The 13278-nt window shown below is 48.6% G+C and overlaps 1 protein-coding gene across 1 annotated transcript in view; it reads left to right on the top strand.

Annotated features, from left to right (window-relative positions):
* Nucleotides 1-477: 477 nt before the first annotated feature.
* Nucleotides 478-13278, top strand: part of LOC149343898 (uncharacterized) — a 34604-nt gene continuing 21803 nt past the window's right edge. The window contains exon 1 of the mRNA XM_089546096.1: nt 478-2156. Within this exon, the coding sequence (XP_089402222.1) occupies nt 774-2156 (1383 nt within the window). The 5' untranslated portion in view covers nt 478-773. The remainder of the gene's footprint in view (nt 2157-13278) is intronic.

Genomic DNA, 13278 nt, shown 5'->3' with positions numbered 1-13278 from the left:
AGAGTGTGCCATGGGTTCCCGTGCGCGCCAGACGAGGCATCGTCTCGTCCGGATAGCCTCGAGTGTCGGGGCAGTGTTCGTAGACAGCATAAATCGGAGCATCTCCTCAGTATCTGAAGCCTAGAGAAGCCAGACATACAGAGAGAAAAACAAAACAAAAGACAAAACTGTAGGAAGACGCGTCGTGTCTAGCTCCAGGAGCAGTGGACAAGGCGGACGCTTCACGATAATGGCAGGACCGATCGGCATCCTCTCGGCAGCCGGAAGTTTCGCCGGCTAGTATGATAGGGCCCATGCACATGTCGTTTTCGCTGACTCAGCGCCCATGAAATAGTGTTCCCTATATACATACCAGAGCAGGGGCTGAGTTATACCAGCTGCTTATGCGTCGGTGTAATTTGGCGCTAGAGGGACAGCTTCATGGAGGCCAAAACTATGTGTGCACGTCGAAACATGGCTTTCGGTCAAATGAGACCACCTGTGGTAGCGGAGGAGTGCGGACGTGCGTCGCATGGGCTCCGCAGATTTCAATCCCCACGGACTATCTCGACCCACTGGGCCACCAACGTTTTGTTGGATCTGAAAGAACTCACAAGCTGGATCACCCGGACACCGGTTTCAAGACGGTAGGACCATTTTTGGCAATATTACCGGACTTTGAAGCCCCGCGTGGCTCGGGCGACTTTTTGGTGGGAAACGCTCGCCGCTGAGCCTACTTAGGCTTAGCACGACTACGGGCGTTCGCGGGCAGCCAGGCCCGCTGAGCAACCGCGATGCAGCCTGGAACCGCCTCCCGCACCGCAGAATACCAAAATTTTGAGCCCTCAACGAGCAGAATAGCCCCGAATTTGCTAGAAGCACAAGAGATGGACGACGCGTTCCTCGACATCTCCGACTCCGAGAATTCGGCAGGCGGGGGAATCGAGGAATCCGCCATGCAGGAGCAGCAAGACACCCAAAAAGAAGACGAGGCAAATTGGGAATTGGCCCTGACCAAACGCCAAAAGAAGCGACAGAGAAAAAACGGACGGAACGCCGCGGCAAACGCCCCAATTTCCCCGGCCGCACAAGGTGACCTCGGAGGGGTATCCCCGGCGTCTACGCCCACAGCTGGCGTTCCAGCTGCCGGCGCGCTGAAAAAAGACGGGAAAGGAACGCAACGGCAGCTCAGGCGAAGGATGCCCCCGCTCCCCAGGGACGATTTTAAGATTATTTTGCGACCGAAGGGACTTGTAGTCAAGTCGCTCCAGCAATTCCAAGTGGCCCGGGCCGTAGCCGCGGCATGCAGCAACAAGTTCGAAGGACGAGACCTGATCACCAGGCTCCGTACAGGATCGAATATTATAATCGTGAGCACGCCGAACGAAGAGGCCGCCCAGCTCGCGAGACGCATCACTAGCCTCAAGATCGAAGGACGCTCATACGACGTGAACGCTTACGTGGCCGCACCGGAAGACACCCGGCGTGGCGTGATACACGGAGTTGACCCCGGAGCGACACCGGAGGAACTGAAAGCCGATTTGTGGACGCGCACACAGGGTGTTACCATCCACAGTGCTCGAAGACTAGGCAAGACCAAGACAGCTGTCATCACTTTTGACGGACCCATAACACCGAAACATGTCATCTACTGCGGAGCCGAGTACAAGTGCTACCCGTATCGGCCCACAAGACAAATCTGCTACGTTTGCTGCCAACAAGGTCACCGCTCCGACGTGTGCCCCACACCGGACGCCAAGGCTTGCAAACAGTGCGGGATGCAAAACCCGCCAAAAGACCACCAGTGTACCCCGAGATGCCTGATCTGCGGGGGCAACCACGCTACCGGATCGAGGGAGTGTCAAGACCGATTAAAGAAAGCCAGAGAGCCGCGAGGGAAGGCCAACAGCGGCAACAACGGCGGCGGACGCGAGAGCAGACGTCGCAGCCGGAACGACCGTGGCGAGAAACCGAGGTGGTTCAGCTCGGAGGGGGAGTCCTCCCAGAGCCGCTCGAGATCCCGGACGTCACGGAGCAGTTCACGGAGCCGGTCACGGTCCTTTCCGCCCCTGCCACCCCCGGCCATCAAGGGAGGGAGCCAGCAGCAGCAGCAGCAGCAGCAGCAGCAGCAGCAGCAGAACAAGCAGAAGCAAGCCCGAAAGAGCGGCGGCGTCAAGGTGAGCTGGGGAGCCGAAAACCCCTGGTTTCCTCCGCACTCGGGAGGGATAACTAACAAACAGAACACAAACACAAACAGCAACCGCGACCAACCTAGACAGGAGGACGCGGAGAAAACAGCGCTGAGACGCGAATTAGAACTATCACGCGCTAGGCAGACAGAGCTAGAGCGCCAAATAGCAGAGCTCACGAAGGCAGTACGAGACCTTAAGTCGAACAGCCCTCCGCAGCCACAAACATTACAAACCCAAGCCCAGTCGCAAACAGGCAACGAGGATCTCACTCAATTTAAGGCAGAAATCCAGCAAATGATGCAGCAGATGATGCAGCAGATGATGCAGCAGATGATGCAACAAGTGCAACTACAAGTCACAGAACTCCGGAGCAGCATCCGCAAACAGAAATTCGCCGATAACATTAGAGAAAAGGCCTACCACCGGCCCGCGCTAGCAGCCCTCGCCAACTCGGCCACAAACAACACTGAAGCTTAAATATGGCCAACAAAACCTTAGGCAACAAAGAAACCCTAGACATATGGCAATGGAACTGCAGAGGCTACCGCAAGAAGCAGGGCCTCCTCCAACAACACATTCATACACAACAAGCACCGCCCGACATCATAGCGCTTCAAGAGACGGGCACTACGCCAACACTCGCAGGATATACGTGCTACGAGACTCAAGAGAAAGGAAGAACGGCAACCCTAGTCAGTAAGGCGCTCATCGCCATAAACCATGACAAGATTGCCGACACCGACGTAGAACACGTGATAGTAGAAATTATACCAAAGAAGAAAAGAAAGAGGGGCAGCATCTTCCTTGTGAACGCATACAGTCCTCCAAAACAGAGGAAAGCAAAATTCCATGAACTTTTCCATGGCGCACGCAACCTAGCAAAAAACAACACGCTAATCATACTAGGAGACTTCAATGCCATGGACAAAAGTTGGGGATACCAAACAGCTAACCCAAAAGGCAAAGCACTAGCAGCGGCAGCAGAAAACACTGACTGCACCCTCCTCACAGACTCAGACACTCCAACCAGAATCGGAAACAGCGTCAGTACCGACACCTGCCCCGACCTTCATACGGGGAGCGGAACAGGCAGTGTGGGAGAACCTGTTAGAAAATCTGGGCAGTGACCACTATATACTTAAAACACAAGTAACCTCAGACAGGCTAAAGCGCCAGCTGGGATCGGCAAAAATTACGGATTGGAGCGCTTTTCGAGAGGCATGCGACGGGAAAATGAAGAAAGCGAGGGTGGTGGTCCTTTACAAAGGCGGCACGGTGAACGATCTTGGAAATTACAGGCCAATTTCAGTACTTCCTCTGTTCTCAAAAATCTTTGAAAAGGTTATTAATTCTCGGATTACTAGCCATCTACAGAAACACAACTTGATATGTAGCAGTCAATATGGGTTTCAGAAACATAAGTCAACTGAATCTGCCTTACTTAGTATAAAGGAAACACTTATTCAGAACATAGAAACTCATATCTATACCCTGGGCATATTCTTAGACTTTAGCAAAGCGTTCGACTCCATTAAACATGACATACTTATTAAAAAACTCCCGTTTTATGGAATACGAGGCATTTCCCTTACACTACTAGAAAGTTATCTCTCAAATCGTTCCCAATATGTCGTTGCCAATAACGTTAAATCTGAACTTAGAAACATAATATATGGTGTACCACAAGGCTCCATACTGGGTCCTATGTTATTCCTTCTCTATATTAACGACATTGTATCAATACCAGGCACGCCAGAAATCATTCTCTATGCAGACGACACCAGCGTTTTCTTTTCTACACCTAACTTATCAACTGCAGCTGCTACTATAAATATATGGCTGACCAATTTGTCACAGTGGCTTGCAGCCAACCAACTAGCACTCAATGTTAATAAAACCAAATATATTGTATTCTCTTCTAGCAACAGACCAATTCACCTCGCTAATCCGATAATTTTCCAGTCACGACCTTTAGAGCGCGTTACGCAAGTGAAATTCTTAGGCGTACAATTCCACGAAAATCTCCTCTGGACACCACATATTCAGCGCATAAAGCGTACCATAGCACAATGCATTGGAATGCTCAACAGGCTTCGCCCATTTCTACCGCTGCGGCTAAGGCGCCAGCTTTATTTCAGTGCAGTTCATTCAAGGTTGCGTTATTGTTTGCTTAGCTGGGGAGTCACTGGAAAAGCAAATCTTGAAAGCCTTTTTTTATTGCAAAAGAAATCTATTCGCTTTATCGAAAATTTATCAAGATATGACTCCACATCCTCCTACTTCAGCAAAAACCAAATACTACCTATACAAACATTATATTATGAGCGACTGTCTCAGGTGGCATTCTTGGAACTCATTGCCAATCGTCAACAATTTTTTTCTAAATACATGACCGATCAAACACGATATGAATTCAGGCACACAAAAATACAGAAACCAAGAAACAGAACAAACTATGGTAGGCAGTCGTTAAACTGGCAAATCCCAAACCTTTTGATCTCCCATCCCGACTTAATTGATATTATGGAGAAATCTTCCTCTCTCTTTGCTTTTCGTAAGCGGGCGAAAATTTATTTTCAGGAAAATGCACTATAATTCTTTTTTTCTGCTTACACCTTTCTATTGATTGCACATTTGTTTTATTTTTTGTGTACACAGTTAGTTTCTATATATATGTGGGATCTGTATCTGCTCTTGCACTGCTCTGTTTTGTGTTTTTTTCTCTATTTTGTTTTTCTAGGTATACTATTAGTTTCCATACATATTTTTGATTTATGCTCTTGCACTGTCCTTTCCTGTGATTTTTTTTAGACGTTGTCTCTGCTAATAAGAATATAATGTATGTTTCTATTAGGAAGTTGTGTTGCACAAACATTTACACTGTGATCATTATATTGTTTATGTATGTGTATATATGTGCCCCTTGCTGTTGTGTTCGAGTGGTGCTTAGGGCCCAGTCAGGCGGATTGATCTTCGCCTTTTGCCCTCTGCACCAAGGCACTGTGTTGTCTAAATTTTCATGAATAAAAAAAAAAAATCTCGCCGCGAAAGGGATCCAATCGATAGAAGAGTGGGGAAACATGCTGAAAGAAAAACAGCGCAAGTACACTAAAGAAATCGCGCGAACGACGCAGACACCCGAGGTGGACGCCAGGCTGCTCAAGCTATGGGAAGCTAGACGCGGGCTCACCAAGAGGTGGAAGAAACAAAAGTACAACAGAAAACTAAAACTTAAGATCGCAGAAGTCACAGCGAAAGCAGAAGAGTACGCGGCGCAATTGGCAAGGCAAAACTGGCAACAATTCAGTGACTCCCTCAACGGAACTTTGAGCACATCGAGGACGTGGCATATACTCAAGGCTCTCATAGATCCAACAAAAACCAAGGCAGAAAACAACAAAGCCATCTACCGGTTAATCCACCAGTTCAAGGGACCAGATTCAGCACTCCTGGAAAAAGTACGCGTTAAGTGCTTCGGGGACACACACCCAGCAGCTTACGCAGAGCGCTATCGAGGAAGTGAAAACGACACCTTGGACAGACCCATCACGCGAGAAGAGGTCTACGCAGCGATTCGAAACACAACCAGAAATACGGCCGCGGGTGCAGATAAGATCAATAACGCACTCATCCGCAACCTCAGTGATGAGCTAGTCGCAGAATTAACGGACTTTCTCAACAAACACTGGGAAGCGGAGACCGTCCCCGAGGAGTGGAAACATGCGGAGGTTGTCATGATTCCTAAACCAGGCAAGAAACTACAAATTGAGAACCTCAGACCGATCTCGCTCACATCGTGCCTAGGAAAACTGTACGAACGAGTGGTGACGCTGAGATTACAACAGTACATGGAGGACAACGAACTATATCCCCACAGCATGTTCGGTTTCAGAGCAAAACTATCGACCCAAGATGTACTACTTCAAATCAAAGAAGAAGTACTTGGGAACGTCCCCAAGAGCGGAGAAAACATAATACTGGCATTGGACATCAAGGGGGCTTTTGACAATGTCAGTCACGAGGCTATCCTTACGGGCATGAACGACCTGAACTGCGGAAGGAGAATCTACGGCTACGTCAAAGCCTTCCTCTCAAATAGAACGGCAACGATTGGCCTGGGGGAGCTCAGATCAGACAAATTTCTTACTCCAAATAAAGGAACACCTCAAGGATCGGTCATCTCCCCTACGCTCTTCAACATAGCCATGATTGGCTTGGCAAAACAGTTAAAAGCAATCGACGGCATACACCATGCCATGTATGCCGACGACATCACCATCTGGGTCAACACAGGCTCGCTCGGAGAGAAAGAAGAGAAATTACAAAAGGCAGCCACCTGCGTAGAGAACTACGTCAGAGAAAGAGGGCTAGCATGCTCCACCGAGAAATCAGAGCTCCTAAGAGTTTGGAGAGGAAAACAAAATCGCACAGTCCCCACTAGCGACGACTTAAAGTTGAACGTCTACCTCGACGGGAAGTCGATACCGGAAAAAACACTAATCAGAATCTTGGGGATGTGGATACAGTCAAACCAACGCTGCACTCACACTCTCGCCCTACTCAAAGCATCCACTCTACAAGTGGCCCGCATGATCACGCGCATCTCACACAGACGTCATGGCATGCGAGAGGAGGACACACTTAAGTTGGTCAGAAGCCTGGTAGTCAGCCGAGTGACATACAGCCTCCCCTACTATAATCCCATCAAGAGTGAGGTACAACAGGCGGACGTGATTCTACGCAAAGCCTACAAAACCGCACTCCACCTTCCTCACAGCACTTCAACTGAAAAGCTCCTAGCCCTAGGACTACACAACACTTTCGATGAATTGAGAGAGGCACAACTAGTCTCCCAACTGCGCAGACTACAACAGACCCCATCTGGCAGGGAGCTCCTAAAGAAACTGGGCCGCGCCGATCAAATTCAAGAAATACAGAGGACAGAAACAATTCCGGACGAATATCGCAACACACTAAAAGTAACGCCAATACCCCGGAACATGGATCCCAACCTACACAAAGCACGCAGAGAGGCAAGGGCTGAATACCTACAAAAGACATTAGCACCCCAAGAAACGACGGTATACGTGGACGCAGCCACATACACCAGAACAGCGGGGCAGCACAACAGCAATGCGGTAACAACGGTGATTGACTCAACCCTACGCGAGATCACCAGCGCATCACTACAAGACTGTACGATAGTCGAGGCTGAGGAAGCGGCCGTCGCTCTAGCGGCAGCGGAGGGCTATCGGTCTAAACGGTCTCTAAAAATCCTTACAGACTCACAAACAGCATGCCGCAACTACCTACGCGGCAGAATAGGGCACAGAGCGCTCCGCATACTCCGCTCTGGGGGCCACATAACACAACGACAAACAAACGAAGAACCAATCAGGCATACGATAGTATGGACGCCGGGACATACGGGAGTAACAGGGAACCAAGAGGCGGACAGGATAGCTCGAGGGTACACTTATTACCGAGCATCCAACGTAGGCGACCTCGAGGGGAACGAACCTGTACCCCAAGATTATTCGGCGATTCTAAATTATTACAGGGGCTGCAGAAAGCGGTATCCACCACCGGACAACTCCCTTAGCAGAGAGGACTCTGTCGCGTGGAGACAGCTACAGACGGGCTCCTACCCGAACCTACACGTACTCAACAAAATATATCCAACACAATACAATGACAAATGCCCTTGGTGCCAAGAACCCCCCACGCTGTACCACATAACGTGGGCATGCCAGAGGATAAGCGTGGTACCAGTGATAACAAACCCGAGTGCGGAGCAATGGGAGGGAGTGCTCTCCAGCGATCGTCGGGTCGACCAAGAAGGTCTGATTCGGCGAGCAAAACTGGCAGCAGCATCCAGCGGAGCCCTGGACTAAGGGCAACCGACCTTTGAGCAAGATGGACGAAGCCATCTCAAAACCGCCGAACACAATCCGAATCTAGAGCTAATAAAGTTTTCACTCACTCACTCACTTTCGGTCAAATATTCCATTGCTTTCGGTCAGTGGGTCTGGCAGCGGCATGGCGAACGGTTCTTGCAAACACGTGTGCTTCATTTTGCAGATAGCCGCAAGCATCGCTGGACCATACTTCCTGAGCAATGTTTCTTCTTCAAGCTTCCTTCATGGAAAATCCACGCTCACGGGCCCTCCATTCAGTTCCTGCTGTCAACCGATAGATGGCAATTCAACCATAGCCTCACCTTCCGTCGATCTCGCCTGTCTTGACCACGCATGGCACAACCCCGGAACGTCATCGACATGGACCCGACGGGATATAAAAGCGACACACCGGCCAATCCTCTTCAGTGGGTCTGGCAGTGGCATGGCGAACGGTTCTTGCAAACACGTGTGCTTCATTTTGCAGGTAGGCCTCAAATACGCTTTCAAATGTTATAGGAGCGATATTCGTTTCTTATTGCTGCTGCCAGACCCTCAGCACTTTGCGTGTATTTTTTCTTGCCTGCTGCATTCCTTAAAGGGAGACTGAAGCACTTTTTTTGAAAATCGGGCTGGAAGCGGCATCCTATAGCTTTTCATGCCGTACACTGGAATATCGCATCGAAATAAGGCAAAAACAAGCGCGAATTGCCTTTTTTAGCCGAAATATGCGGCCTGTGCCGCGGGGCACGCCGCGCGGCGCGCCGCCGCCCGTGATTGGTCAAGAGAGGTCGTGACGTCACTTTGAGGACTGGAGAAGCTGCCGATGCGGATCCGGCGCTGCGTTCAGTGCAGATCGCAGCTTTACGTGCCGTTGTAAAAGCGAATACGGCGACTATTTTTTTTTTACTGACCTCCGAAGAAAAGGATACTACAGTTTGCTCGTTACATGTATCGCCTGAAACCAAAAAAGACGCAAGCAAAAAATTCTACGCCTAGCACAAGCCTACGCCAGCGTCAAAGACGCGATGCAGACCATGCGTAAAAGTTGCAGCACAACCTCGGCTCGTATTCTCGGAAAGGAAGGGGTGCGAACAATACTCAAGTCAGTTACCACCACCGGACGCCTCCTGGCTCGCCCGGAAGAGCGTCATCCTAAAGAAAAGGCCCAAAGCACTGTGTACAAAAAATCCTGTTCTCAGTACTCGGCGTTGCAGGTTGGGGCAAGAAAGTATTTCAAGGAAACGATGAAGGAGCACAAAGTTGGTGTCAAAATTAGCGAAGCGCAGTGGCCAAGCACTGCGAGGCATGTGACCACAAGGTAGTGACGCAATCATTGTGCGCTGGAAACCAAGCCAAATACGCGCACAAGGCTGCTGCTTCACTCGTGGCGCGTTCAGCAGATTCCATAAAATATTAATCGCTGCCTCGGAAACGTTCGCCCTTCCTAGATTTGCAGTTTAGGTTCAGTGAAGTAGTTGCAAACTATATGTGTGTTTAAAAGCCAAGCTAGCTGCAGCTGGCCCGCTGCCACAACTTGATGAAGAAACCGTGTGAGGTTGCGGTGTTTTTTTGCAAAAACTCGGTTGGCATTTATTGCTCTCATAAATTTGCATCAGAAATCAACGTCGAACGCTTTCATTTTAATTGCTTAGCTACGATTAAACGAGATCCCGCATATGAAGAGCTTCGATGCTTGCTTTATTGTGCTTTATTGTGCTTTATTGTGCCTTGCTTTGCTTGCTTTGCTTGCTTTGCTTGCTTTGCTTGCTTTGCTTGCTTTGCTTGGTTTGCTTGGTTTGCTTGGTTTGCTTGCTTTGCTTGCTTTGCTTGCTTTGCTTGCTTTGCTTGCTTTGCTTGCTTGCTTGCTTGCTTGCTTGCTTGCTTGCTTGCTTGCTTGCTTGCTTGCTTGCTTGCTTGGACACGTCGAACCGAGTATAAAATCACTAACCGAGCCTTGCTGAGCACGTCTCAGGTGGTCTGGCCGCACCTAAGCTGAGGAGAGCGACACATGCTTAAGCCACTCACTATAAGGTTTCTTCAGGGGCTAAGTGAGCATGATTCTACTTTTAAAAGAGGCGCTTCTTCGGAATGGTGACAAGCCTCTCATGCGCGAGAAAATCGAAGGAACTCTGTCATGGTTCAGCCGCGCCTTTTCGACAGAAATCTCCAGAGGTCACATTAGGGACAAGCTCTGCATGTAGCCGTTCTTACGAAAGTACTTCGAGCAGAGTAGGCTTGCTTTGGTCAGCTTGAATTCTTCGTCACAGCAGCGAGCGCCTGCGCTGCGAGCTTTTGATCTTGCTAAAAACAGTGGAAGACGACACAGTCTCGGCCATATTTGTTCATGGACACGAACGCAGAGTAGTACCTCGTGTTGAATCTGATTCTCAAGGTCGGCTGACACGCTTTGTACGTCACAACGCACGCAGCACGAGAAACAACGCGCGCTGAAAGCTCGCTCGGGTGCGCCTAGGGTGGCTAGACTCCCTAGGTGCGCCGAAGTATCCCCGGCTCCTCAACGTGACGTCACGTTGGCCGACATGGACGAGGTTTCCCTCTCCGCTGTTCTCCTCTCCTATGCTCGCGCTGGGCGCGGGAGATTTGAACATCGCCTTTTTAATTGGTGATAGCGCCACTGTTTTAGCCAAAATCGAAAAAATAATTTCACAGACGTGATCAGCAATGACACTACTTCAAAACCCTAAAAAATTAGCTGATTCGAAAACTGCCTCAGTATCCCTTTAAGAATTTTGTTGCAACTGTCCGGCGATGTCGAGACTAATCCAGGCCCAAAGGCAGAGGCAATGCTAACAGAGCTGCTAGCTGGACAAGCACGAATCAGCGCAGAGCTTTCCGAGCTCAACTCTAGAATGGCTACCTCTGAACAGCGTATTGCGCACATAGAGGCGTTGGGCCGCCGCGGTGGCTCAGCGGTTATGGTGCTGGGCTGCTGACCCAAAAGACGCGGGTTCGATCCCGGCCGCGGCGGCTGGAATTTCTTTGGAGGAGAAATTCTTGAGGCCCGTGTACTGTGCGATGTCAGTGCACGTTAAAGAACCCCAGGTGGTCGAAATTTCCGCAGCCCTTCACTACGGCGTCCCTCATAGCCTTAGTCGCTTTGGGACGTTAAACCCTATAAACCAACATAGAGGCGTTGGCTTCAACTGCAAACGACGCTCTCCAGCGTGTTCATGATCTTGAGATAACTGCGGAGAACCTTAAAGATGTCATTACCAAACTTGACCGGAAAAATGATGACCTTGAAAACCGATCCCGTAGGAATAACTTAATCATCTATGGCTTGAAGGAACCATCAAATGAAACTTCTGAGGGGCTATTAGCTTCTGTATTGGAGTTACTATATTCCAAACTTGGAATCCAATGTGAAGGTATTGAACGCTGTCACAGCCTTGGCACGCAAAGAACTGAAAAGACGATACCTGTAATCTTTACACTGCTAGACTTTAGAACCATGCTTTCCATCCTTAAAAACGACAGAAAACTAAAAGGATCTGATACGAACATTAGTGAAGACTTTTCTGCGCGTGTACGGCAGATTCGAAAGGCTCTCTGGGACAACTCGGTTGATATCCACAAAGAAGCAGATAAGTATAGGTTGCAATACGATTCCCTGATAGTCGACAGTGTTCGTTACACTTGGGATGATGTTTCCAAAAGGCTTGTTAAGGTTGCACGTGCTGCAGTGCCTGGGGACACAGAGTGACTCGTTGATGAGCAGAACGGTAGAAATGAGCAGAAAGAAGAGCAGAAACTGACTCTTTTGAACTTAAATGCTAGAAGCTTGCTTAATAAGATTGAAGATTTCAATTGGCTTGTAGAGTGTTACACTCCATCACTTAACTGCGTAACAGAAACGTGGTTGTACAACTCAATATCAGATGTAGAATTTTTGCCTCCAGATTACTCGGTTATCAGAAACGACAGGCAGTTTTCTAGAGGAGGCGGCGTAGCTCTGTTCATTAGAAAAGGCATTGAAATTTTTGTATTGCCTGAACTTCCGATTACAGAGTCTGTTTGGTGCCGGATAAACATTTCTGGTTTCGTGACAGTTGTGGGTGCTGTATGCCGTCCGCCCGGTTCGGAAAACATTTTCTCGCACATTACAGAATACATAGCGGAACACAGGCTCCACAAGTATAAAATGATCATTACCGGTGATTTCAATGCTCCTTGTATCGATTGGAGGTTGTTAATTTCAACAGGTCGGGACAAGGCTGTTTGTGAATCCCTAATTAATATGGCTATACCACTTGATTTAACACAAGTCGTTGAATGTCGAACTCGAGTAAACTCTGTTCTTGACCTTGTTTTTGTTATTGAACAGTTGCTACAGTACTGATCTCAGTGTGATATAGTCGACGGACTGTCAGATCACAAGTGTGTTTTCATGCAATTTAATGTGGTTTGTGAGCCCCATAAGCCGAATTTTGAATATTGTTAAAGATTTCACCCGTGCTAGCGACCATGCTATTACTGAACTGCTAGCGTCGTCTTTCAGAGATATCGTGACAGGCAGTGAAACGTGTGGTGTCGATGCTTTATTAGAGCAGTTTTATAATTTAGTACATAGCTGTGTGCTTCATTTCGTCCCCACAAAATGTGCGAAACATAACCCGAAGCATCCGTGGTACACAAGAGACATAATTCATTTCATAAGACGCATCAAGCGCTTGCGCAAGCGCAGGCGGTCAAGAAACGAAAGCCGCGATTCACTACTACTTTCACTCAAGTCGGAGCTAAAGACAAAAATGACACAAGCTAAACACTTTTATTTCAACACAACACTGTCAACATTCATGAAAGAGAACCCATCGAAATTCTGGAAAACAATATTACCCTCTTCTCATGACTCTGTATCCTTTATTATCAACGAGCAGCCTTGCTCTGATCCCGTAACTATTTCTGAAGCCTTCAATGACTACTTTCACTCTGTCTTTCGACTTGATGATGGTACCAGTTCTCCTTTCATTCATAGCTTGGAACACCAGTTACCCAACCTAGAAGTAAGTTACGCTGGGGTTCACAATCTGTTAGTAAAAATTGACACAACTAAAAGTGCGGGACCAGACGCCATACCTAACATGTTTTTAAAAAGGTACTCGGAATGGAGTGCTCGTTACCTTACAGTGATTTTCAACAAATCACTGGACACATCCTCCGTTCCCCAGGCTTGGAAAATTGCCAAT

This window comes from Amblyomma mixtum, chromosome 5 (genome assembly GCF_055824585.1).
Source record: "Amblyomma mixtum isolate Tamu chromosome 5, ASM5582458v1, whole genome shotgun sequence".
Classification (NCBI taxonomy): domain Eukaryota; kingdom Metazoa; phylum Arthropoda; class Arachnida; order Ixodida; family Ixodidae; genus Amblyomma; species Amblyomma mixtum.
This window is presented reverse-complemented; position numbering and strand designations above follow the sequence as displayed.